The 27193-nt window shown below is 41.9% G+C and overlaps 1 protein-coding gene across 1 annotated transcript in view; it reads right to left on the reverse strand.

Moving 5' to 3' along the window:
* The window catches only part of LOC126237063 (piwi-like protein Ago3), a 214726-nt gene that overhangs the window by 63405 nt on the left and 124128 nt on the right, over nt 1-27193 (reverse strand). The window contains exons 9-13 of the mRNA XM_049946849.1: nt 26339-26443; nt 20908-21073; nt 12004-12185; nt 4869-5153; nt 4667-4783 (exon numbers count right to left, since the gene is read on the reverse strand). Coding sequence (XP_049802806.1) covers nt 4667-4783; nt 4869-5153; nt 12004-12185; nt 20908-21073; nt 26339-26443 — 855 coding nt within the window. The remainder of the gene's footprint in view (nt 1-4666; nt 4784-4868; nt 5154-12003; nt 12186-20907; nt 21074-26338; nt 26444-27193) is intronic.

The following is a 27193-nucleotide window of genomic DNA, read 5'->3' on the forward strand; positions in this document are numbered from 1 at the left end:
GCCCCTACGACTTATCTTAGAAGAAATATTAAGGAAAGACAAACCTACGTTTCTAGCATTTGTAGACTTAGAGAAAGCTTTTGACAATGTTGACTGGAGTACTCTTTCAAATTCTGAAGGTGGCAGGGGTAAAATACAGGGAGCGAAAGGCTATTTAAAATTTGTACAGAAACCAGATGGCAGTTGTAAGAGTCGAGGGGTATGAAAGGGAAGCAGTGGTTGGGAAGGGAGTGAGACAGGGTTGTAGCCTCTCCCCGATGTTATCCAATCTGTATATTGAGCAAGCAATAAAGGAAACAAAAGAAAGGTTTGGAGTAGGTATTAAAATCCATGGAGAAGAAATAAAAATGTTGAGGTTCGCCGATGACATTGTAATTCTGTCAGAGACAGCAAAGGACTTGGAAGAGCAGCTGAACGGAATGGACAGTGTCTTGAAAAGAGGGTATAAAATGAACATCAACAAAAGCAAAACGAGGATAATGGAATGTAGTCGAATTAACTCGGGTGATGCTGAGGGAATTAGATTAGGATATGAGACACTTAAAGTAGTAAAGGAGTTTTGCTATTTAGGGAGCAAAATAACTGATGATGGTCGAAGTAGAGAGGATATAAAATGTAGACTGGCAATGGGAAGGAAAGCGTTTCTGAAGAAGAAAATTTTTTTAACATTGAGTGTAGATTTAAATGCCAGGAAGTTGTTTATGAAAGTATTTGTATGGAGTGTAGCCATGTATGGAAGTGAAACGTGGACGATAAATAGTTTAGACAGGAAGATAATAGAAGCTTTGGAAATGTGGTGCTACAGAAGAATGCTGAAGATTAGATGGGTAGATCACATAACTAATGAGGAGGTATTGAATAGAATTGGGGAGAAGAGGAGTTTGTGGCACAACTTGACAAGAAGGAGGGATCGGTTAGTAGGACATGTTCTGAGACATCGAGGGATCACCAATTTAGTATTGGAGGGCAGCATGGAGGGTAAAAATCGTAGAGGGAGACCAAGAGATGAATACATAAAGCAGATTCAGAAGGATGTAGGTTGCAGTAGGTACTGGGAGATGAAGAAGCTTGCACAGGATAGAGTAGCATGGAGAACTGCATCAAACCAGTCTCAGGACTGAAGACCACAACAACAACATGTGGCAACACGAGATTGAAGATGATGATGATAAATTTAAAAATTGTAATGTGGGTTGCAGGTACTTTCATGCTTTTTTATCGTCCACCATGCATCCCTGCTCCTTCCATTTGCACCAATACACCAAAGTTTCCTTATCCCTAGCCATAACCCAGTCCTACATGCCGTTCCTGTGTTGTTGCTTGGGTCATGTAATCCCTTCAAATGGTGTGACCATTTAAGTAACTATCTCCAACCGCAGTCCTTCCTTCTACAATAACCTCCATCCATTTAGATCCTCCCAGCCCTTAACCCTGCAAAACCATGCCAATCAGACCCAAACCACCTTGTAGTACCTGCTCTCCATCTGTATAATTCTCATGCTGTGCAATCCCAAACTACTGGATCCCATCTCTCTCACAACCTTTTGCCCTCCAGGAACTAGAGCAGCATGCACAACACCACCTCAAAAAAACTCTCCAATCTGTTCACATCCTCCTCCCGCCCTTGACCACCACTATCCACCATCTCTATGACAGCTTCCAAACCTCCCCACATCCCCTAATAGCAGACAAACCCTCCCTTGCAGACCTACTAACTTAAATCCACTCTTGAAACTTTCCTCCCACCACAACACAAAATCCAGAACCTCACCGTAAAGAATCCAGAGCCTAAACAAACCTGAAACACAGTCAAATCTTTCCTCCAAAAGCCTTAGCCTTTCTGAAGTCCTCACCTTTTGCCCCACTCCCAAACTCTATCATGCTGGACTTGTTAAAGACCTTCTCTCCTTCTCTAAGTCCCTACAGTGTAACACTTTTACACCACCTACCCTGCCAATCAGACTCAACCCAAGACCAATGCTGAACACTGACTCAGTTCACTCCTCCTTCCGACTGTGATCCAGCCACAATGCCCCGATCAATCCCTGTTAACTTCACAGAGTTTCTTTACTTTGAACCCTGTCTCATGATCATTCCACAAATCCCTCATCACACAAGCTAACCAATATCTGAAGAAAGAAGCGAAATCCAACACCTAAAATCTGATCCTGACCTTATTATATTACCTGCTGACAAAGGCTCCAGCACTGTTGTTTCGAACCACAAGGGTTACCTGGCGGAAGGACTCCAGCAGCTGTCAAATTCCTCCATCTACAAACTCTGACAAAGTGACCCCTTTCCAGAAATTCAGCAAGATCTCCAGTCTCTCCTCAAATCCAAAGGCCCATCCCAGAACCTCTGTCTCTCTCTCTCTCTCTCTCTCTCTCTTTCTCTCTGAGGATCTGCTCTCGTAGACCAGTACTTTCAGCCTATCCTGCAACTTGCCCTCCTACATGAAAGATACCAACCATTCCCTCCATTTCCTCCACTGAGTCTCCACAGTTCATGTTCCTTTACGACATGGTGCCCTGGTCATCACTACTGATACCACCTCCATTTACACTAACATCCATAATGCCCACGGCCTAGCTGCAATTGAAAACTACCTTTCCAAACGACCATTGGTTTCAAACCTCGTACTACTTTCCTGGTGACCATCACTATGCTCTCAACCACAATTAAGTCTTCTTCTAAGGCGTGACCTAAAAAAAAAAAATCTGGAGTTTGGCAATGGTCACCTGCACGGTACTATTCTATGCTAACTTATCAAAGGGGGGGTGGGGGTGGGGGTGGAGGAAATCTTCCTAAACACACAGAATCCCAAACCTCTCACCTGGTTCAGATTAACTGATGAAATTTTTGGGATATGAATTGAGAGGTGAGGACTTTATATACACATTATTCCAGGACCTTCTGTCCCATTCGCCTCATCTGGTCCTCCTCAACCCAACAAGCCACCTTCATTAATGTTGACCTCCACCTCAAAGATCACTACATCATTATCTCCATTAATATCAAACCTACCAACCACCAGCAATACCTCCACTTCGGTAGCTTCCACCCTTTCCACACCAAGAAGTCACTTCCATACAGCCAAACCACCCATGGGCGTTGCTTCAGCAGTGACATGCAGACCATCTCGAATATACCAGTGGTCTCAATGGGGCCTTTACAGACTGTAATTACCCTCCATATCTTTTGCAAAAACACACATCTCCCACGCTTTATCTCTCCAGTCACCCACATCTTGAAGTCCCACCATCCGGCCACAGAGAAGCACTTCCCTCATGACTCAGTACCACCCAGCACAGGAGCAACTGAATCACATCCTCTGCCAGGGTTTTGACTATCTTCCACCGTGCCCTGAAATGAGGGCTGTCCAACCCAGTATCCTCCCCAACCCTCCCACGGTGGTATTCTGCTGCCTACCAAACCTACACAATATTCTTGTCCATCCCTACCTAGCCCTTGCCACCCTGCTCCTTGCCTCATGAATTGTATCCCTGTAATAGACCTCAATGCATGATCTGTCCCACACATTCTCCCACCACTAGTTATGCAATTTGGGGTCACAAGCATCACCTATCCCATCGAAGGCAGGGCTACCTGTGAAACCAGTGATGTGATTTACAAGCCAAGCTTGTTTACAAGCTAAGCTGCACCACTATGTTGCATTCTACGTGGCCATGACAACCAACAAACTGCCTGACTGCAAGAATGGCCACCAACAAACTGTGGCCAAGAAACAACTGGACCACCCAATTGTTAAGCATGCTGCCCATCACGACGTTCTTCATTTTAATGAGTGCTTCACAGCCTGTGCTATCTGGATCCTAGCTACCAGCAACAGCTTTGCTTTTCTGAATTGTGCAGGTGGGAGCTCTCTTTGCAATTTATCCTACATTCCCGTAACCTTCATGGCCTCAACCTTCGTTAGTCATTGTCCTTCACCGACCTATCCCTTCCCTGTTCCGACTCTGCAAGCTTCTATTCTACGAGTGTACCCCCCCCCCCCCCCTTTATTTTAGTCCTCTCCCTTACCCCCTTGCCCCACCCTCTGCCTAACCTCCTGACTGCACCTAGCTGCTGTAACCAAACCCTCCCTCCACCTTGTCCCTGTACACTGTCCCCCAACCGTACATTGCTCTCCCTTTTCTTCCTCACCCCAGCCTGCTCCTTACTCCCAACCACCAAGATAGTTTCTTCCATCATGCACAGTTCCTTGCAGTCTAGCCTTGACAGCCAGAGGCAGTGGTCACATCCTGGTAAGCAGCAATCTATCTTTTTCATAACATTGTCATTATTCCAGCCTGGATTTTTCCACAAGTTTTGTTTATATTCACTCGTGTTGCAAATAAGCAATACAGAGAGGTGATGAGCACAAAACCATTACTTTAACCCTCTCCATGGAATGCTAGACATGCAATTCCGAAAAAAAAAGGGAGTTGCGACTTTCCCTCTGCTGGATATTTCAAGTTTTCAAGTACAAAGAACATCAAAATGACTTTAATTGTGAAGTAATATTTATGACAGTAGCAACAACCATAAAGAATCTCAACAAATGTATCAACTAAAATGGTATTTATTGCAATCAGTGCTCATCTGACCATGATTAATATACACTAAAAGACAGTAATTCAATGCATTGACAAACAAAGATACTCACCAAGGGCACTTTGACAGCCCACAGTGTGCCGCCTAATTTACAATTGATTTGAAGTGCTATCTTCTGCACTATATTCCTCAACTTATCTCTCTTTGATAATGTTCTGGAATTTATTACCTGGAAAAATTAAAAAATGTATTTTGTTTAACTCAACCAAAAATAAGTTTAGATAGTAGATAAGAATTAATATATTGTCACATACCTGTGAAGCTACAGGCATTTCACTGCAACATATCCTTTTTATTGCAGAGTACCGATCATCTCTTGCTGTTGGACAAATAACAACAACTAGCTGTACGTTAGGTCTTATGCTCTCACGAAGAGCACGGACATATGATTCCGTTCTATCATCACGAAGTTCCACCACAGAAGGCTGTGCTATCTGAATGCCCATCTGTGGACCCACTTTCTGCATCGTCTCCATAAAATCATTTCCAAATCGAGAATCTCGAGTTGTTCTCAAAAGAACCCAACTCATCAAGTCAATCTAAAAAATAAAAATTTGCTATTATAAAGATATTTGTCAAATTATAAGTGGCACAATGTGTTTGAATTAATGCTATGTTGAGTTCTGGCTCCCTACCTGTTACCGGTACACTTTGTATTGACTGTCTTATGTTTACGATTCCTACCAACTTAAGTGATGTAACATATGTAGTACAATAGTAGCATGACAAAGTCATGTGTGTTTCAACTGAAAAAGTAGTAGTGTAACAAGTGTGCTTTAACATGAAAAACTTAATGACAGTCTTTCAAATACCTTTGTTACTTCCATGTGTAATTTATGCCTCGGCTCCTGATTATCAGCACACACATATGCATAAAGTGGTATCATTGTTTAGCACACAGCTAACATTCCCCCTACTGCATCCTTCCTCAATGTGGCAACAAAGTTCTCCTTCCTTCTTTCTCTGCACCTCGCACTTCACTGAGGCCGAAGCTTGAATTAGCACAGACAACTTGCATTGATTTCTACTGACATCTACAGAGTGGCATCTGAGATCACTAAAACTTTTAAGTACAAGAAACTTTGCTTAAACAATATAGTGATTACCAAGAACTTTAAGGCTTTCAAAATTTTACAGTTTTCAGTCTCTCATTTCATTCGTAGTAACATAACAAGAGTATACATAATACATAAGCTGGACTTATATCCAACAGGGTAGCGACATCCATTGGCTGTGTCCTCGGAACACTGACAAATCACCGAGCATGTGTTTGTTTACATTAGGGTTAAATGATGAATAGAGCCCGTGCAAGTTCTAAAATGTTTCATCCTATTGATTGTTGGTTGCAAGAAGCGAGTTGCAGTACTTGGCATGTCTGAGATTGTGTTGGTTGTCCAGTTTAACTGAAGTCACTTTTCATGTTAAATTTCTTTAGTTACATTTTGGAAGAGTAAAGTTTTATCAAATCGACAGAAAAATACTCCAGTCGGAGCACATAAAACGAAAATATGTCTTTCTTTAAACAGCTGACAGGAAAGTGGGGAACAAGCTGCCTCAGTCCTAATTCTGCCTTCCATCAAATAATATTCATGTTCTTTTAATACAGAATATTCTGAATCTCTTTGCCAACTGCCTCCTTGTGTCTTTCTTTTCCACTGTTATCATCATCATCATGACAGTTTAAAATTTCTGAGGAGCAAAGGAGAGGGGGTGCACACCTTATTTTTCCCCTATACCCACAAGTTTCTAATTTCAGTCTGCGTCATCTCATATACCTAAACCTAACAATATTAGTTGCAACTCACCCTATAGTGGAGATGTTGAGTCGCAGATGGCCACAATGAAAAGACTGCCACAAAATGAGCTCTCGGCCAAACCGGCCTTTCTTGAAAATAGACAATGGACAAACCCACCCATGGGGGAGGGGAGATGCAGGGACAAGGTGTAATATAAGATTACGGTGTAATATAAGATTAACACAAAATCATTTGCCTTACAAATTTTTCTGGATATTTTGCTTGCAGATCGCAATTAATAGAAAACGCCTAACCTATGATTCAAATCTTAAAAAGAGTAAAAATGTTGTTACGGAACTATTTCATTGACTACGCGGTCTTTCCAGTTGCACATAATTTCTGACAGTCACTTTAAGTTCTTTTCAGTCATGTTAAGACCCCTTGTAGCCCAAGTTTTGTCACTGCAGTACTGTTTTGGGCATATTTGTATAGGCATGAGATGCCCATTACACTGGGACAATAAGTCAGAGATTAACTGGTGAAAGAAATGCTGACTAAAAATAGTTTGGTGATCTCAGAACCCTTGCAACGATTCTAGAGCCCTTGTCATGTGTTCGCTAAGTGAAGAAAAAACTACATTTACACCTCAGACCAGATATTATGTGTACATTTTACGTGCATAAGTACGGTAACTTTGATCCTCTGGATCTCAGAAACGGTAATGACATAGAAGAAAGGTTTCAAAGTTCCCACCAATCAACCTCAGAATATATGGTAAAAATTTCAACAATTTGCCAGGAATAGGAACCATGGAAGTTTTAGCCCTTATTTTAGCTCCTACTGCAGCTTGGATGTTAGAATTTTGCTGCTTGTGTACCACATTTGGTTGAAATCGATCCAGGGGTTTGGAGAGAGATCCCAGGTACACAAATCCATCTGTAGGACTATACACTTAGTATGGATGTCAGCAAACTTCATATAATGCTCCTTAAATTTAGCCATAAACACTTCTAGCACTTTTCAGAAACAGTAATCCTCAGGCTGACTAACGATCTGCCCATTTACACAGACTTAGGCTGTGTTTTGTAAAGCACTTTTTTCCAGATCAATTACACTGACAAAACTGAAGTGCACTTTCACATAACATACAGTTTGTAGGCACTAAATACTCGTTGTTTATGGAGCAATTTTGTCGACATCAACAAGCATCACAATTTATTTACTACAGTGCTTTCGTTTCCATTCACTTGTCATAGAATTTTCAGTAGATGCAACCTGTGTTCTAATTCTAAGTGTTGGAACAGTTTATGACAGTTCAGATGCTAATGTTTAGGAATGATGATCTGAATAAAAATCTTCTGCCAGAACAGAACTGAAACACCCTCCACCTGAAGAAAAAAAATTATCTTCACTACTGACTCCTCCCCCAAAACACACACACACACACACACACACACACACACACACACACACACACACGTGCACGCGACTTCAGAAGCAGTAATACACATATGAATATTGAAAATATGATGCATTCAGCACCAAATTAATAAACCAACACACTATGCTAGATGCAGACTATAGTACTTTTATATAACCAGTCAACTTAGGCTTTTAAGACAGCTTCAAAACATATCTTCAAAACAAGAAGAAATATTTGTGCAAGAAAGAATGTATTCAGGCTGGGAAGCATATTAAAAACCTTCTTGAGACTGATTTTTTTCCAACCAAAGGCAAGAGATGGAGGTGGAGGGCAGAAACAAGGTGGTGGTTCAGTGAGGAAAATTGATTGCATCTTAACTTTGTTATGAAGTGAAAGTGGGTATAACGCTACTAACCACTGAGCAGTACAGTGCCACCTAATTTCATGATAAACTGAACAATTGAAGTACAACCTGTGCAGCTTACAAGAAGGAAACAATGTCCAGAAATGTTTGAAAGTGCCATAAAAAGCTCAATAACTGCTGGGAATATGCCTAGACACTGTATTGTGTATCTGATGTCATCCCAATATGATGGAGATGTAGTTAAGGTACAAGAAGTTTTGAACGTTGACGGCTGATTAAGTGTTCATTTGATAGCTTAGCGAAAGCAGATGCAACACAGCACTTCGTTTTCTGGTGTTGGGCTCATACACTAAAATCCAAACTGCCAGTTAGCTCTCTGTCCAAACAATGTGGATTGGTCTTAAAATATTAAAACTGTTCACATCAAATCACTAGGTGTTTCTTCCACTTGTCTCAAAAAAGCACTTTAAATAAAAAGTTGGCACCCAGACTAGAACAACGATCTCATCAGAAGCAAAGAATGCTTTCTTTCTTACAAGTTATGATAACCGTCTATCTATAGGGTATCCCACTAAGCCAGTATGCCTCACACCAGATAATCATCTCTAGTCGAATTGCTTGTGAAGTAGCAACACTGTCTTGAAAGTTGGCTGCACTGCATTTTATTATAAAGTTGAGGGCAATTGTGTGTTCCTGCCTCAGGTATTGTGAGAAGCTCATAGTGTTAGGTTGTTACAGAAGTGGGCAGTTTGCTTAGAACAGTGAATTGATATTGTAGAGTGTTACAAAAAGACAGGCTCCATTAAAAGCTGTAAAGAAATGTTCCAAGTGAAGTATCCTGGTATGAAACTCCCCACAGCCAGCACTATTCAAGTTCTGTGCAAGAAATGGAGGTCTGTAGGATCTGTTCAGAATGTGTAGAGGAATATGTGACAAAGTGAGGAACTATAGACAGAATTCGCGTGGCATTACGAGAAATCCCCACAAGTCTGTAAAGGAGGTTATCGCAGGAGGCTGGTGTATCTCGTACATTGTGTACTAAAATAAACAAAGCTAGAAGTCTATTACGTGAGTGTGGTGCTACAGTTGAAATTTGAGGATCAGAAAAAGAAAGCATTCATAATTGTAACTGGCTGTTAACATCAGTTACTAAGGGTTACTTCTGACTCTATGCACAATTAACAGATGCAAAGAAGCAGCATGCAGTAGTCCAACAAGATGGAGCAACTACTCACACATCCAATGAAAGTTATCAGGGTATAAGATTTCTCAGATGTTTTCTGGCTGGTGTTTTTGAAAATGAGTCATTTTGTTCATTACAGGGGTGATCTTGTGCCAGTTTTGAATATAAGTGAAGAAGCTCCATTAGCAGAAGATGTCTTCATTAATTTATCTGGAAAAAGTTGTACAGAGGTTAAAAGTTTAATTGTTTCGTGGGAAGATTGGTAAGTCACAGGTCTTGTTTGTATGTTTTGCTATTTTTGCCTAAGGTGTTCTGCATGAGCTTTGTGCCATCCCAGGAACAATAAAGTGGTGAATGGCGTTGTGACAGGCGGCGTGATCACTGGTAGCAAAGAATCTGCGTGAAAGATGAAGTCACGGAATACAAACTATAATATAAATACTGATGTATACATTCTTGTTTTTCGCTTTGGGGATTTGCAGTTTTATTCAAGATGAAATGTACCTACCTGATTAATTTCAGACCATGCTTGTAATCAAAGGCACAATGAAAGCCTTCATACAAATCAAAATTGATGAGTTCTGGTTTTGACTTAAGTAGAAATCTTCGACAGACATAAGAACAGTTCATTAATGAGCTGTATGTTCACAGACTGCTGAAGACCACCAATAAGGTAATTTATACACTAACTGAACACTCACAAAGTATGGGCCACATCACCAATGTGTTACCTGAAAGCAGACTTGTCGGTAGACCCCTCTGGTCTCCCCAAAATCCACAGATTTGATGTACTGTGATTTTTATTTATAGGGCACACAAAAAAGCAAAGTGTACACTGACAATCCTTGCATAATAGACTATCTTAAATGGAACATTACTAGAGAATTTAACAACTTCATGCCTGTAGAATTACACAATGTTACTGGTAGTGTCATCTGAAAAAGTCAGCAATGTCTGGATGCCTGTAGCTACTGCTTCTAGTACCTCTCATATACGGGTAAGTACACTTCTTTTTAATATTACTATCATCTATTCTTTTTTAGTTAGTTCACTATTACTTCAATCTCGGGCATGAGGCATACCAGTTTTATGTGAGAGACCTTATACATTCTCATTGTTTCGTCCATGAAGTTTGATATGCACTTTTCCACTTCCAACTAAAAGTTAAAGCAACAAATCCCAATAAAATACATTTTATCTATAATGAGACATGCTTATACATGTACTTACCAGATAAGTGACACACAAAATAATGGCTTACTCAAATTTAATTTTTATACAGGGTGCGTCAAAAAAATGTATACACACTTTGAACTGTCACAGACAATTTATTTCCCGTTCTACAACGTTAAATATCTGTGAGAAAGTAATGTTATGTTTCTTCGACAGGTGGCAGCAGTGGCAAGGAAGTAACTTCAACATGGCGGACATGCGTTTGAGCTTTGAAGCGCGGAAGCAGATAATTAAGTGGTACTGGAAGTTTGAGAATGTAGCTGCGGTTTGAAGACAGTGGAGAAGTGAGTATGGTACAGAACCACCTTCAAGGTTAACAATTACACGTCTACAAGACAAATTCGAAATTCGTGGAACAGTGTGTGATGTGCATAAAGGTCGATCAGGGCGACCTCGTACAGCTACAAGTGATGATTCCACAACTGCAATCTTGGAACTGTTTCAGCGTTCACCTCAAAAATCTTCAAGGCAAGCGGCACGTGAGAGTGATGTAAGTGCTAGTAGTGTGCTACGCCTTCTGAAGAAAGGAAAGTTTCATGTGTACATTCCAAGGCTGGTGCAACAGCTAAGTGACGACGATCCAGATCGAAGATTAGAATTTTGTGAATGGGTTCGGGAGATGGTGAGACGTGAACCGGGATTTATGGGTAGCATAATTTGGTCGGATGAAGCCCAATTCAAACTCAATGGAACTGTCAATAGGCACAATTGTGTGTACTGGGCTGAAGATAATCCTCACATTACAGTTGAAAAGGCTGTGAATTTTCCTGGTGTAAATGTGTGGTGTGGTTTCTCTCCAAGGGGACTCATTGGGCCCTTCCGCTTTGAAGGTACTGTTACTGGAGGAACATACCTAAAAATGCTTGCTGACTCCATATTCCCTGCCATTCATGCATTATACGGTAATGATGAGTTTTATTTCCAACAATATGGCGCCCCGCCGCACTATTATAGGGACGTAAGAGCATACCTGGACCACAATGTGCCAGGCCAGTGGACAGGACACAGGGGACCAATCGAGTTTCCTGCACGCTCTCCAGACCTCACATCGCTGGATTTCTTCTTATGGGGCACAGTAAAAGATGAGGTGTACAAACGTAAACCACGTAACCTGGACACACTTTGTAATGAGATTCAGGCAGTGTGCCCAGAAATCTCATTGGACACTTTGGTACGATCTACGGAATCAGTGGGGACTCGTACTCAGAAATGTATTGATGCTGAAGGCCATCAGTTTGAACATTAACCACATTTGCAAAGTACATTTATTTTTCCAACTGGACTTTAAGCTTTCCATTTCCAGAAATTTAACATTGTAGAACGGGAAGTAAATTTTCTATGACGCTTCAAAGTGTGTGTACATTTTTTTGACGCACCCTGTATATCTGTTCTATCATCTGTAACAATTTAATTGTAATGATATTTCAGGAACAAATATAATCATACTTACTGCTGATATGACCATATTTCGAGACAATGCACCGCTCCATTCAGCTTGTGGGGTGCCAGGAACCGTCCTGTTACCACCAAAAATTATTTCTTCATTCTTGACGACTCTTGCTGTGAGTTCTACTGTTGATGGCTCCAAATTAAGACCCCAGTCTTCCAACAAAGACTTTGCTCGATCATTTGCTACAGAAAATATTTATTGCACTTTAAAATACATACTTTCCAAAGTCATTTTATGATTATAACCATCACTTTGCTGTGTTAACAGTTCTTAATATGGGAGAAAAAACTGAGTAGCGATCAGATCCACAATTGGTTCCCCACATGGCTCTATAGTCTTGAACTACCACTTTGGATCTTTGATTAATAATGTTGTCATCAATTAACGATTTCTGCTGTAATGAGGGTCTTTCTTGCATATATCTGTGATTATATTTATATGAAAAATGTGTGTTCAAAATTCTCAAAGTTATACTGCTTACAGAATTCTCAGAGATTTTCTCTAGAACTACCAACAGCACTTTCTTTGATCTTCCTACCACTGCATTTACCTGTGAGCCCACTTTTGCATTAAAATCTCCTGCTGTTATTACTGCTTGGTGGCTTTTAACTTGGTTGAGTAGGTGGCGTAATTTCTGGTAGAAATGATCTTTGGTTTGCTGTGACACACCATCATTCAGTGCATATACTCCTATTATAACCAGAATGAGATTTTCACTCTGCGGCGGATTGTGTGCTGATATGAAACTTCCTGGCAGATTAAAACTGTGCCGGACCAAGACTCGAACTTGGGACCTTTGCCTTCTGTGGGCAAGTGCTATACCATCTGAGCTACCCAAGGACGACTCACGCCCCGTCCTCACAGCTTTGCTTCTGCCAGTACCTCGTCTCCTACCTTCCAAACTTTACAGAAGCTTTCCATTCTGGAAACATCCCCCAGGTTGTGGCTAAGCCATGTCTCCGCAATATCACTTCTTTCAGGAGTACTAGTTGTGCAAGTTTCACAGGAGAGCTTCTGTAAAGTTTGGAAGGCAGGAGACGAGGTACTGGCAGAAGTAAAGCTGTGAGCACGGGGCATGAGTCGTGCTTCGGTAGCTCAGTTGGTAGAGCACTTGCCCGCAAAAGGCAAAGGTCCCAAGTTTGAGTCTTGGCCCGGCACACAGTTTTAATCTGCCAGGAAGTTTCATATCCTACTATAACTGTTTCAGTTCCATAAAATTTAATGGTGGCAGTGACAATTCTTTTAAACAAAAAAGTGTAGTCCTGGTTGTAAGTGCTCTGAGTTTTGTTAATTAGAATGGAAACCCCTGCTTTTCCCCATTTATGTATATAACCTCTGAACCGAAAGTTAATAAAATATCCAAATTTTTAATTTCCTTGTCCCTTTTTTAGTTTTGGACAAAACAATTATGTCCATATTCACTCGATACAGTTCATTCTCTATTTCAGTCTATTTATTTGTCATGCTCTGAACTTTCCATGTACTCTCAGTGTCTGTTTCCTTGCCAATAGGTGTCATAATGTTTTTCCATCCACGTTCCGAGGCTCCACTTTAGATTCTCAAGCCTTGGAGACTTTTTACAGATAATGGGGTGCTGGCCCACTGACCAAACACCAACTTGGAGAACCAGGATTTGACATCAGGAGGGTTGGCTTCCCTACGCCTAAAGAGACCTCCCTTCCCTATGAGGAAGTTGTGGAGGAATGGGAATTACTATTAACAATGTACATCTGTTTTCTTTAAGTTTTGCTAGCACAAAATGAATTCGATTTTGATTTCATGATAGGGCGTTTATATCCAGAATATGATAAATTGGGACTGCAAATGAATATGATAAAAACTGAATACCTTGTAGAGGACAGTGACACTAAATTTGATGTCCACATCAATGAGGGAGCAGTTATGAAACAGAAAAATTTAAACATCTAGGGGTAATTAATGACAAAAATGGACTAGGTACTACAGAAATAAAATTCAGAATACAACACAGCAGAAACGTATTAGAGTGTATGAATTCTGTTTTGCGGGACAAGAACATCTCTAATAACAATAAGAAAAGTGCGAGTAGGCTAACGGTTGAATCTGTTCTACATTGCGGGTCAGAATGATGGATTTTAAATGCTGACCTGAAAAGCAGAATAATAGCTGTGGAAATGGATTATTTACAGAGAGGTGCAAAAATATCAAGAATCAAAAAGAAAACTAAATGAAAAGTGAAAGCTCGAATGAAGGCGGATGCAACACTGATACACAGAAGTGAAAGAGAATGTCTCAAGTGCTAAGACACCTGTCCAAAATGCCACATCGATGGTCAAAGAAAATTTCTGAATGGAAACTACCTGGCAGATGTAAAGGTGGGAGACCATGATGTTCTTGGAATAACCACATCAACAGAACAATGGAGCAATGTGGGATACACAAGGAGGCGGCACTGAGTAGAGATGCTAGGCAGAAGGTACTCCTGTGTGGAGTTGCTTGTCTCCCGTTGGGTGCCTCGCCAGGTGGCAGATAGAGGAATGGTTACCAATGATAACAATAACAATAATAATAACAATATGGGAAGAAACAGACTTCAGCACTGATTTGATGGCTTTCATTGAGAGAGAGAGAGAGAGAGAGAGAGAGAGAGAGAGAGAGTCCTATGTCCAACAACAGGTCATAAGGGGGGGGGGGGGGGGCAAAGTAGCTTGTAAGATGCACAGAAATGTTATGCAATGCAAAGACAACTTGATCAATGAAGGTATGAATTGGAACAATGGTGCAAGAAGCAGAAATACACACTTTTTTTTGGGAGCCATTGGGTACTGTGTCCAAGAAATATATTAAAGCAGGGGAAGACTTTGCGGATAGGATTAGGAAGTTGAGTGTTCACATCTACAAGGTATCAAAGAATGACAAGGTGAACAAAGTGGTGCTGCAAGAGAACAAGCAGCAAGCACTTTTTGCTTTACTCAGGGGTTTGGTACCAGAGATGTCTAGGACAGTACATATGGGAGATGGGTTTAGGTTGGTGCTGGAGTACAAGGAAGCTTACATATAAACAGGGATGGGGGATCGAAGACGTCTATTTCCTTTGAATGTGAAGTGCTATGATTGTGAATGAACGCAACAAATACAGAGGCAGTGCTACCACGGAGAAGAGATGCAGTTAATAGGCAAACAATTTAATGGGAATGTTAGTAGGAGTGGTGTAGATCACCGACATTAGAGTAGGTCCAGGGGGAAGGAAAGGTCTCACTAACCTCAGGAGGGAACAGCAGGGGTACTAACAGGAGTTCCCAGTAAAAATAAGTTTCTGTAAGAATGAATGCAGAGACGGAATTTATCATAATAGGTGTGATAAATGGTAGGAAATATAAAGTTTTGTTGGACAAAGGGTGCCTGCATCAGTGGCTTCAAGAGAATTTGAAGGAAGTAGGCATTGGAACCCACCATGTTATAATTTGCGTGGGATAGAGTATAGTGATATACAAATATTGGTGTCAGTAGCCATGAGTTTTTTTGTTTGAGGCAACCAGATTTAAGCCGTGTGTGAAAGTGGTGTCTCGTGTATGTGTGGGGCAACAGTACAATCCTAGGATTGGGTTTCCTGCATAAACATCACACCATTATTTACCTTCAATCACATGTAGTACAACTTTGTGAGAAAACATCCCAACTAGGGGAAACTGTTGTCAATGTCGATCAGCCACGCCGAATTTATAATGAACAAACAAATCCAGTTAAACTTTGAGCAATGATATTAAGGCTTAATTTGCCTGACTGTGTGTCAGGGGGCACCAGAAAGTCGCTATGAATGAATGTTAAGCCTCAAAATTTCACCAGTTGGCATGTTATGTGTAATAGCAACTGCTCAAGGGTAGCAAAATATCGAATGTGGTGAGTTGTATGTTGAAAAACAGTCTCGTACGTGTGCATGAAAGGGACAGAGGCAAAGTAGAGCCCGTCAATGTGAATAATTTTGGCGCCAAAGAATTTAAGTTGTCAAAGGGAACATTAATGACTCCACTAGAGTTTCCAGATGAAGAGGATTTCCAATCAGGGTGTGTTGGCTATGATGGGACAAGATGCTGCTACGACTGCATTTCACGGGAAATTTAAGCGCTTAAAAGTGACAGAAAGGACACAGATGGAGAAACTGTTGCTGGAACTCCAGAATTTGTTTCTCCTGTAAAGGCCATTGCCTGTTACACCAGTAATACAACACAAGAGTCTGACAGGAAACAAAGCATTGGTTTAAAAACTGGAGGCTGTACAGAATTCCACGACTGCTGCAAACCAGTTTCAGAGGAATTTATAAAATCAACAATTTTGTGTGTGTGTGTGTGTGTGTGTGTGTGTGTGTGTTGAGGGGGGGGGGGGGCATTTGGTCAGGAATTGTGATTGTACTGAAAAAGACTAGACAGTTCAAAGAAATGTCTGTTTTGTTGCGATTACCATTACCGCCATTTGAGTAGCAAGACTACAACAAAATGCCTACCCAATTCCAAACATCACAGGAACTAAAACAAGCAGAAAGTTGTATATGTTCAGTAAACTAGATAAAAAAATCAGTAACGCCATACTTCCAGCTGAGGGCAGGAGTATGTAGAGGAACTATGCCTCAAGTTTAAAAGAATAGTTGACCATGCACTGGAGAGATGTGTACCCAGTAGAACAGTTCATAATGGGAGGGACCCTCCGCGGTATAAAGTCACTGTAAAAAAATTTCTAAGGAAACAGATATCACTGCATAATAGGTGTAAAACATGGCCCATGGCTATAGACAGAGAGACGTTGAATGAAACATGTTTGGCTGTTAAGAGAGCAATGTGTGAAGTCTTTGATGAGTACCTTAGCAAAATTCTATCAAAGCAAAGCCAAAACAAATTCTGGCCATATGTAAAGGCTGTTAGTGGCACCAAAGTTAGTGTCCAGTCCCTAGTGAATGAGACAAGAACTGAAATTGAGGGTAGCAGAGCAAAAGTTGAAATGCTTAATTACATCTTCCAATGTTCCTTTACAAAGAAAAATCCAAGAGAATTACCCTAATTTAATCCCTGTACAAAGGAAAAGAAAAGTGAAATGACTGTTAGTGTCAGTGATGTTGAGAAACAGCTGATATCGTTGAACTAAACAAAGGTCCATGGCCTGATGGTATCCCTATCAGAGTCTATAGAAGATTCACAGCTGAGTTTGCCCCTCTGTCAACTATATTCCAGTGCAAATTTGTTCGAGGGATTTACAACAGAAACATCTATCATGTGAACCCAACTCGCACTTTTCTCACGTGACATACTGAAAGCTTTGGATCAAGGCAGCTGATGCAGTATTTTTTGATTTCCAAAAAGTATGACTCAGTACCACACTTATTGTTGCCAGACTGTAGTCACTGTGTGTGTGTGTGTGTGTGTGTGTGTGTGTGTGTGTGTGTGTGTGTGTGTGTATTTTCAACAAAGACCTTGTTGGCTGAAAGCTTATTTTGTGACAGTCTTTTTGTTGTGCCTATCAGCAGCTCAGTGTCTCTGCTATAAGGTTAGTAGCAATTATCCTTTTCATAATATTGGTATATGGTATTAACATTGTTTTGGATAAAGTTGTATGTTCGTGTTAGGGCAGTTTTTATCGTAAGTTACTGAGACGTGCTCTCTGGAGACAGCAGCCTTCTGGTGGGGAGGGGAGGTTATACTGGTCCCTGTCCCCAGTTTCTCATATGGCATTTCATGCAGATTGTGAACTCGGAGAGCGGCATGCTAAAGAACACATGGATGCTCTGAAAACTATGGAAGTTGTGGATTATGCAAGGGCCTCAGCTAGCACTCTAAAGGATCTGGAAGAATACAAGTTCGAATGTAGGTATTGGATGCAAGACTAATGTTGGTGACATTATTGCAGTCCCTGGAGAACAATATCTGGGACCAAAGAGTGGAGATAACGAGTCTGCAGGAAGCCATCCACCAAGTGCTACTTGGGCAGTTAAGTCCTGTCTCATTGGCACCTGGACAGTGTTTGAAAGGATTGACAAAGGTGAAAGGAGAATTTCCACTGGAATTACAGCTTATGGGTTAACCAAGCAGCCAGAACTTGCCATTCTACTACTGCGGCACAACAGTGGGTGTAACGATGGATAGCACACAATTGTATGTATCGGTGGAAATAGTGGTGGCAGGCAAATGTTAGGTAGTAATTCTACGGATTAAGTGTAAAAGGAATTACAATAGAGTTTTGGGCTCTGTTAAGACCTGAGGAACCCGGTCTTCTCTGTAGGAGAAGTCAGTGTAGTACCACGACCCAGTATTTCTTCACAAAATTATTAGTCTTCAACAGAATTTAGGAGAAGTAGCATGGAAGTGACATACTGCATTGTGTTAATTGCCGAAGGTCAGTAGCCACTAGTGCAGCGACATGCGGGTCACAATGGCAGACATGCCAGTGATTCACGCAGCAAAGACAGCCGAGCTCAGTGGAAAACAGTGCCACACAGCAGTCACCGTGTAGCAGGTGGAGAGGTGTCACCACACTATGGCGAGTCTCTTGTGATGGCAACTTGAATAGGTGACAGGGTTTAGTGAAACAAATGAACACCAGACACATGCAGATAAGTCTGGATTTTAAGGCAAGGATCACTTATCACTGAAATCCAGCAGTACCAAAGTGATGCCAGAGCAATGCTGGACAGTGAGATGACTGGACTCCACCACCGGCAGAACTGAGTTTGAGACCGGGCTGCCCTTGCCATCTATAGTAAGTCTTTCATGGGACTCAGTGTCATCGCCCTGCCAATCTGCCGTCTGTGCCTGCAGCCACTGACGCTGTGCCCCTAGCGGGACTTGGCGCCAGTGCCAGCCACCGGCCGACTTCAGTCCATGGGCAGCTAGTCGTACCTTGCACACAGCTGTCTTGGTGTTCAGTTGTGGTGACATGAACGGGGCGAGGGGCTGCTGGGCCTACACAACGCCACGGGAAGTAGTAATTAAAGTCTCCAATAAGGAGCCAAGGGACTGTCTTTGGGTAGGGCAGAATCGCAGCACAACAAGACGAGCTGCTGAGGTCTATGCTCATGGTCAAGACACTGCCAGCCTCAGCAGCAAGAGAGACTTGCTCAGCAGTAACGCCAGGAGGAAGCTGCCAACCATACAACAGTCGCAGCCAGGGTCAGCAAGCAGAGGCATGCCTGCCTCGCTACATCATGTAACGACATCAATAAGGTGCTCTGTAGCTCTCAAGTATTTGCACTGGCCCCACAAACTGTCACCACCACTCACTCATTCCCAGCATGCTAAAAGAGATAGAACACAAAATCAGACAGGACATGGCTGGAGAATGGAATTGGTACTGTCATTCTTATAGGAAATACTTAAGGGTTCACCTTAATAAATTCACGGCCGTAGCAAACCTGAATCTGGGTAGTCAAATAAAGCAGATACTGATTCCTCCCAAATAAGTGTCAAACGCCTAAATCGTTGTGCCATCTCACTTGGTAGAAACCTTTGGTTAATCCTGTTACTATATCTACATCTACTTCTTCATAGAGACTCTGCAAGCCACCGTACAGTGCGTGGTGGAGGTTACCCTGTACCACTACTAATTTCTTTTCCTGTTCCACTCGCAAATAGAGCGAGGGAGAAAACGACTATCTATATATCTCCATATGAGCCATAATTTCTCAAATCTTATCTTTGTGGTCCTTACATGCAATATATGTTGGTGGCAGTAGAATCGTTCAGCAGTCAGCTTCAAATGCTGGTTCTCTAAATTTTCTCAATAGTGTTTCTCAAAAAGAACATTGCCTTCCCTCCCGGGAACCCCATTTAAGATCCTGAAGCATCCTCGTAACACATTTTGTTCAAACCTACTGGTAACAAATCTAGCAGCCCAATTCTGAATTGTTTCGATGTCTTCCGATGCCTGGTATGGATCCTGAACACTCAAGCAGTACTCAAGAACAGGTCGCACCAGCACCCTATACATGGTCTCCTTTACAGGTGAACCAATCTTTCCCAGAATTTCCCAATAAACTGAAGACAACCATTCGCCTTCCCTATCACTGACCTGACATTCTCATTTCATTTCATATCACTTTGCAATGTTACACCCAGATATCTAAACAACTTGAGTGTGCCAAGCAGGACATTAGTAATACTGTAACCGAGCATTAAAGGTTTGTTCTTCCTACTCATCCACATTAACTTACATTTTTCCACATTTAGAGATAGTCGTCATTCAGAACAACAACCAGAAACTCTGTCAAAGTCATCTTGTATTTTCCTACAGTCACTCAACTTTGACACCTTACCGTACACCACAGCATCATCAGCAAACAACCGCATATTGCTACTCATCCTCTGCACGCAGAGAACAACAGTGGTCCTATCACACCTGCCGCTATTAAATATGGAGGCAACTACACTGGATGGAATGTAATACAACTTATTTTATTTTGTTAATTGGTTTGTCATTCTATGACCATGAATCATGAGAATCGATTATGTAAATACCTTAGCTAACCAAAAATGGGACAGATGTGGTCACCAAGCAAACTGCTTTCCTACATGGTAATTTCTGAGTTCCCAATGACAACTCCCTTCAAGTAGCATTAAAAAAGCTGATAAAATTCAGTATTTTCATTGACTGCTTAATCATCTAATTTTAATAAAGTCAAACCTACGCAATTTATTTTGCAGTAGAGAATCTGTTACAGATTGCCTGTGTCACCGACAGTGAACCAAACTAATGCAAAGAAAGAGAAACAGTACCAAATTTTTCAGATAATGTATGAGCTGCATGCTTCCATTCCACGCCAAACAATAGCTGTATGACATCTATAAAGATTGCCCAATACCATATTAATTATTTTCATTTATATATTGCTGCACTACTATTTAAATGAAAATTATGAATTGTTTTTATATTTCTAATACTCACACATTACTCTGTTGATGAAAGTTTTCAGCGATGCCTGTCTTTGATTTGGGGTTACACGTGTGTATGTTGCAATATCTTTCATCACTCTAAAATCATTTCTCATTTCATCAGTAAGTCCAGTCATGAAGCACAACTCAGGTATGAGACATATAAGCTGTTCAGTTTTCTACAAAGTACAAAGACAGACAAACTTCAGTGTCACTTTAGAATTTCTGGTACAATAGAACAATCAACTAAAATTAGTTCTGCACAAAAAGGTAATGACAATGTAAGGTCTTTTTAAATTTATACAGCAAATAAAATTTAAACCTTCAGCAAATAATGTACGTGAATTTAAGAGAAACACTGAAGTTAATTTTTTCCGACCATGCGCGTGCCCCCCCCCCCCCCCCACACACACACACACACACACACACACACAGAGAGAGAGAGAGAGAGAGAGAGAGAGAGAGAGAGATTTCATTATACAGAATAGGTGTTGACAGTCTGAAGTGTAAAGACTGGGCCTTCTAACACGAAGAAAAAACTGACAATGTCTTCAGAGAAAATCCATGATCTTAAAACAGATTTGTTATTGTCTCTCTCTCTCTCCCTCTCTCTCTCTCTCTCTCTCTCTCTCTCTTTTTTTTTAAAAAAAAAGACTTGCTTTGGTTCAACATGAACAATCCTCAGGAACAAAATAGCTTCCTCTAGTGATGCAGATGTAAACCTTGCTGTAGTTTGACAGATAAGTATTGTTAACTAATACAACCTGCTTTGAGGAGGATTCGTGGTAATCCAAAACAGGTTATTTATTTAAAAAAATAAATGCAATCAAGATAGACAATAAATCTCTCCTAACACTTATTCCCACAGCAGGTGGGCCTATTTCAGCCTACAAGTGGAAGAGTTGTGTAAATACATACACAGGAGAACATTAAGCCATAGCACTAAGTGCTGTAAATTTTATTTGTTGACAGACTAGTGTTTAATAAATGATTTTGTTTACCTGGGTGTTATAAGAATACTTCATTTCTTTTATCAAAGTTCCTTATCTGAGAATTAATTTGTGAGCAAGCCAAGGTATAAGCTCACTTGGTGATGCAACATAAGTTGCATCTTATATTTTTTTTGTAGTTTAAAAAAGTGCACCAGTTATTAAAGATTGAAGTTCTTAACTATATTTAAGAAATAATTCCTTCTTTCAAGGACAATGGATTGATGTTCAGGGGATGGGGGCTGGTCGGAGAAGAAGGAAGACAGAAAAATACAATTCATGAGTGACTTGTCTTCCTAGAATCAATGAACCAGCCTTTCTCTGGTCTCTCTCATCTGTCAATTCCTACATTTTCTAAATTAACAATGCTGATACACACACATGCATTATAATAAATTGTGAATTTGTTGTAGAAAACATTCTGTGCTTGTTTATTAAGACACTGAGAAACTACATTTCTTGGATTCTAAATGAAAGGGAGCAAACTGCGAGGTCACCTGTCCCTTGTTCCCAGTAGAACAATTACTCAAGGGAAAGAAGAAAACAAAGAAGACATACAGCACAATAACAGGAGAAAGGAAGAACCAGAAGGACAACAAACACTACAATGGACAAAACAGGACAAGAAAATCATAGAGAGACACAAGAAACAGGGAAAAGAGATTAAAAACAAGCAAGCATATTACCATGGTTGGCTGACCAAGAGAAGCCAACCACGCTGTAACACATTAAAACCTCCATCCTAAAAGTCCTACGGTGGAGGATACAGAGGGACAAAGGACATGCACTAAAACTCAGATCAAATGATAAAACCCACCCTCATGAATAAAACGTAAAACTAAAGCTACTTTTGCCGAACACTGATAGTAGGGTGCTGGGAAAGTTAAAAAGCCTGCCACAAAGCAGCTAAAAGTGGGCAGTCCAGCAAGAGTTGGATGACTTGTCACTTGGAACCACAGCGACACTGAGGTGGGTCCTCACGATGGAGGAGATAACCATGTGTGAGCCACATATGGCCAATGCGGAGCCGACAAAGGACAACTGATTCCCTGTGAGAAGCCCACAGGGAAGACTTCCACACATTCACAGCCTCCTTAATGACCCACAGTTTGCTGTGCATACTTTTATGCCATTCCATCTCCCAAAGCCGAAAAACCTTGCGGCATAAGACAGAATGCAAGTCACTTTCAGAGATGCCCATCTCCAGGAGCGGTTTCCGCGTAGCCTGTTTGGCCAGTCTGTTAGTAAGTTCGTTGCCTGTGATTCCGATGTGTCCTGGGGTACACACAAACGCCACTGGATGACTGGACCGTTCCAGGGCAGAGATGGACCCCTGGATGTTCACTACCAGTTGGTGGCGAGGGTAGCACTGGTCGATATCTTGTAAGCTGCTCAGGGAGTCAGAACAGAGGAGAAACGACTCACCAGAACAGGAAAGGATGTACTGAAATGCATGAGATAAAGCCACAAGCTCTGCAGTGAATACAATGCAGCCAGCGGGCAAGGAATGCTGTTACATATGGTCTCTGTGGACGTGGGTGAAGCCAACATTACCATCAGCCATCGGTCTAAACAACTTCAGAGCCCCAGAAAGCGTCAAGAATCGAGAGGAAGTGACAGTGGAGAGCGGCAGGGTTAACAGAGCCTTTAGGGCCATGCAAAAGGTCTAGATGAAGCTTTGGCCGAGGTATACACCATGGAGATGTACATGCATAGAACTCAAGTAGAGGTGTTAAAGGGAAGGACTCTAGTTCGGAGTGAAGGAATCGCACATGAATCGCAATTGTGAGCCCTGAACTGGGCCGCCGATGCAGGAGATGAACTGTCACAGGTGGGGAAGGAAACGGTAATTTGGGTGCTCTCAGGAGGACTACGAATGTGTGCAATATAACTGGCGAGCAGTTGTGCACGTCGGATCCGCAATGGAGGGACTCTGGCCTCCACCAAGACACTGGTCACCAGACTCGTTCTAAAAGCTCCCATCACTAGGCAAATGATACAGTGGTGCACTGGCTCAAGTAAACGCAACACTGAGGGTGCCCCTGAACCGTAAACCAGGCTCCCAAGTCAATGCGGCATTGAACAAGGGCTCTGTAGAGCTGCAGCAGCGTAGGGCAATCTCCACCCCAGTTAGTGTTGTCAGGCAGCGGAGGGCACTGAGGTGCTGCCAGCACTTCTGCTTAAGCTGACGAAGGTGAGGTAGCCAAGTCAACAGGGCATCAAAAACCAATCCTAAGAATTGATATGTCTCCACTACAGTGAGTGGTTCGTCATTAAGATAAAGTTCTGGTTCCGGATGAACTGTACAATGCCGTCAGAAGTGCACGACACACGACTTCGCAACTGAAAACTGTAAGCGGTGGACTATAGCCCTTGACTGCGCTTTGTGAATGGCTCCCTGTAGGCGCTGCTCAGCAACACCAGTACTGGAGGAGCAATACAAAATGCAAAAGTCATCCACATACAGAGAAGGGGAGACTGACAGCCCTACAGCTGCTGCTAGGCCACTAATGATCACTGAAAATACACACACACTCAATACGGCGCCCTGGGGAACGCCATTCTCCTGAATATGGGGGGAACTATGAAAGGCAACAACTTGGAAACAGAAAGTACGGAGCGACAAGACTTTTGGATAACAATCGGGAGCAGGCCCCGGAGACCCCACTCATACAATGTGGCAAGGATATGACGCCACCAGGTCTTGTTGTATGCTTTACGCAAGTCAAGAGAGATGGCAACCTGGTCTTGGCATCTGGAAAAAGCTGTTCGGATGGCAGACTCGAGGGACACAAGATTTTCTGTGGTAGAGTGACCCTGGCAGAAGCCGCCCTGACATGGAGCCAGTAGGCCACATGATGACATGGAGCCAGTAGGCCACATGACTCCAGGCCCCAACCCAACTGCCGACATACCATACGTTCCAGCAGTTTACAGAGAACTTTGGTGAGGCTGATGAGCCGATAGCTATCCACATCAAGCAGATTTTTACCGGGTTTTAGCACCAGAATGATGGTACTCTCCCACAACTGCAACATGAAGACGCCATCGCACCAGATCTGGTTGAAGATGGCGAGGAGTTATTGCTTGTAGTCAGACGAGAGATGTTTAATCATCTGACTGTAAATCCGATCCAGTCCAGGAGCTATGTCAGGGCAATGTACAAGGGCTCTGAGGACCTCCCACTCTGTAAAGCAGGCATTATAGGGTTCACTGTGGCGTGTAGTGAACGAGAGGACTTTACTTTCCATCGGCTGAGGGTGCAAAAAGCTGGGGGAGGGGGGGTGGGGGGGGGTGTAGTTCTCCGACACAGAGGCTCGAGCACTGTGCTTTACAAATTGCTCAGCAATCGCGTCTGTGTTAGTAGAGAGCATGCCATTGATGTTAATGCCAGGAACACTTGTTGGGGTCTGGTGCCCAAAAAGACGTCTGATCTTCGCCCAGACTTGGGAAGGTGACGTATGGCACCCGATGGTCGACACGTAACTCTCCCAACACTCGGTTTCCGTTGTTTTATAGGCAGGTAAACGCGGGCACGGAGCCGCTTAAAGGCTATTAGGTGCTCTAGGGAAAGGTGCCGCTTAGGTCACTGTAGAGTTCTCCTATGCTCTTTAATTGCCTCAGTGACTCACGGCGACCACCAAAGGACTGTCTTTCGCCGGAGGCACCCTAGAGAACGAGGATCGTGTTTTCTGCTGCAGAAGCGATCGTTGTAGTGACCTGCTCTATCACGACATCAACAGCATCGTGTGGGGGGGATTTGAGAGTGACAGCAGAGGTGAAGGCTACCCTGTCTGCCTTGTTTAAAGCCCATCTGGGCAGGCGTCCATGGGCACAATGCTGGTGGAGTGACAGGAGGGTGGGGAAGTGGTCACTACCATACAGATCATCATGTGCTCTGCAGTGTATAGATGGGAGAAGTCCTGGGCTGCAAATTGATAAATCAATGGCCGAGTAATTACCATGAGCCACACTGAAATTTGTGGCAGCCATAGTATTTAAGAGGCAGTAAATTTTCGACATCTCTGCCATGGCCAGTAAGCATGGTGCAACCCGACAAGGGGTTATGGGCGTTAAAATGTGCCGAAAGTAGGAAAGGTTCAGGAAGTTGATCAATCGGTGCAGCCAATACATTCAGGGGTACCGACCCTCTGGAGGGAGATATACATTGCTGACAGTTAGTTCCTGCATCATCCGTATCCTGACAGCCACAGCTTCAAGATGAGTTTGAAGAGGCACAGATTCACTACATACATAGTTCAGCAGAGGGATAGACAGATAGCGGCAAATGAGATTAGGATGTATGTACAATTCCATATTCGTATTTAGCAATTGCTTAGCATTGCCGGAATAATTACTCACTAATATAAAGACGAATATTTTCACCACAATAAGCTGTGTCAACTACTAATGCCAAGGCCAAAACAAAATTCTATAAGAAAATATCAGATTTACCTCTTGGTTCTGCAACCTTTTCTTTACTTTGCTGACAAGCAATGGCTGCTGCAAGTCATTGATATCAAGGCCATACTGCTTCTTGTAGTAATAACAATAAGTAATCTGAAAAAACAACCATGTTGCATCATGCAGGAGAAAATGGGAATCTACAAACTAACCTCAGTAAGTGTAACTCTATCATAATTAATACAAATTACTGCAAAATAATTATATTTACTATACACAATTCACACAGACATTAATACAACGAGTAATATTCAACATCCAAATGTGTCTCCCTTAACAAGTCTTAGGTGTTGCAAGTATAAACTTCAAGATGATAATGTCTGTGCAATTTCACAAATGCTTGACAAAAACAACAACAGTAGGTGCCACATTAACTCTTAAATCACTTGTCAATAATGAACAGCTCAAGTGTCCACCACAGACTACACAAGATTAATGTGCTAAAGGGGATTTTATATTTCATTAGGAGCGTCACTTGCCATCACAAGCAATCTCTCTGCTCTTATGCCTGCTTATCTAACTTAATATAATTTTCCTCTCCTTCCTGCACCGCTTGCAACTACAAATTGTAAACATGGTCATTAACAGTTTATGTGAGCAATTATGAAAGAAAGAATTTCTAACAGCTTGACTATGAGCAACATTTGTTTATCATTCAAGACTTCATTTTTATTTATTTTTGAGATGTGTCCTGTAATCAAAATTCCATACACCCAATTTAACTGTTACACATTCCTTTTCATTCAGTTACTATTTTAAGCATCTCTGTGAAAACACCAGACATATTTTTCCATCAATGATGAGGACCTTTCCCACCCAAAACAATGCAAATTAACTATAATCGTT

The sequence above is a fragment of the Schistocerca nitens genome, chromosome 2, assembly GCF_023898315.1.
Source record: "Schistocerca nitens isolate TAMUIC-IGC-003100 chromosome 2, iqSchNite1.1, whole genome shotgun sequence".
NCBI lineage: Eukaryota > Metazoa > Arthropoda > Insecta > Orthoptera > Acrididae > Schistocerca > Schistocerca nitens.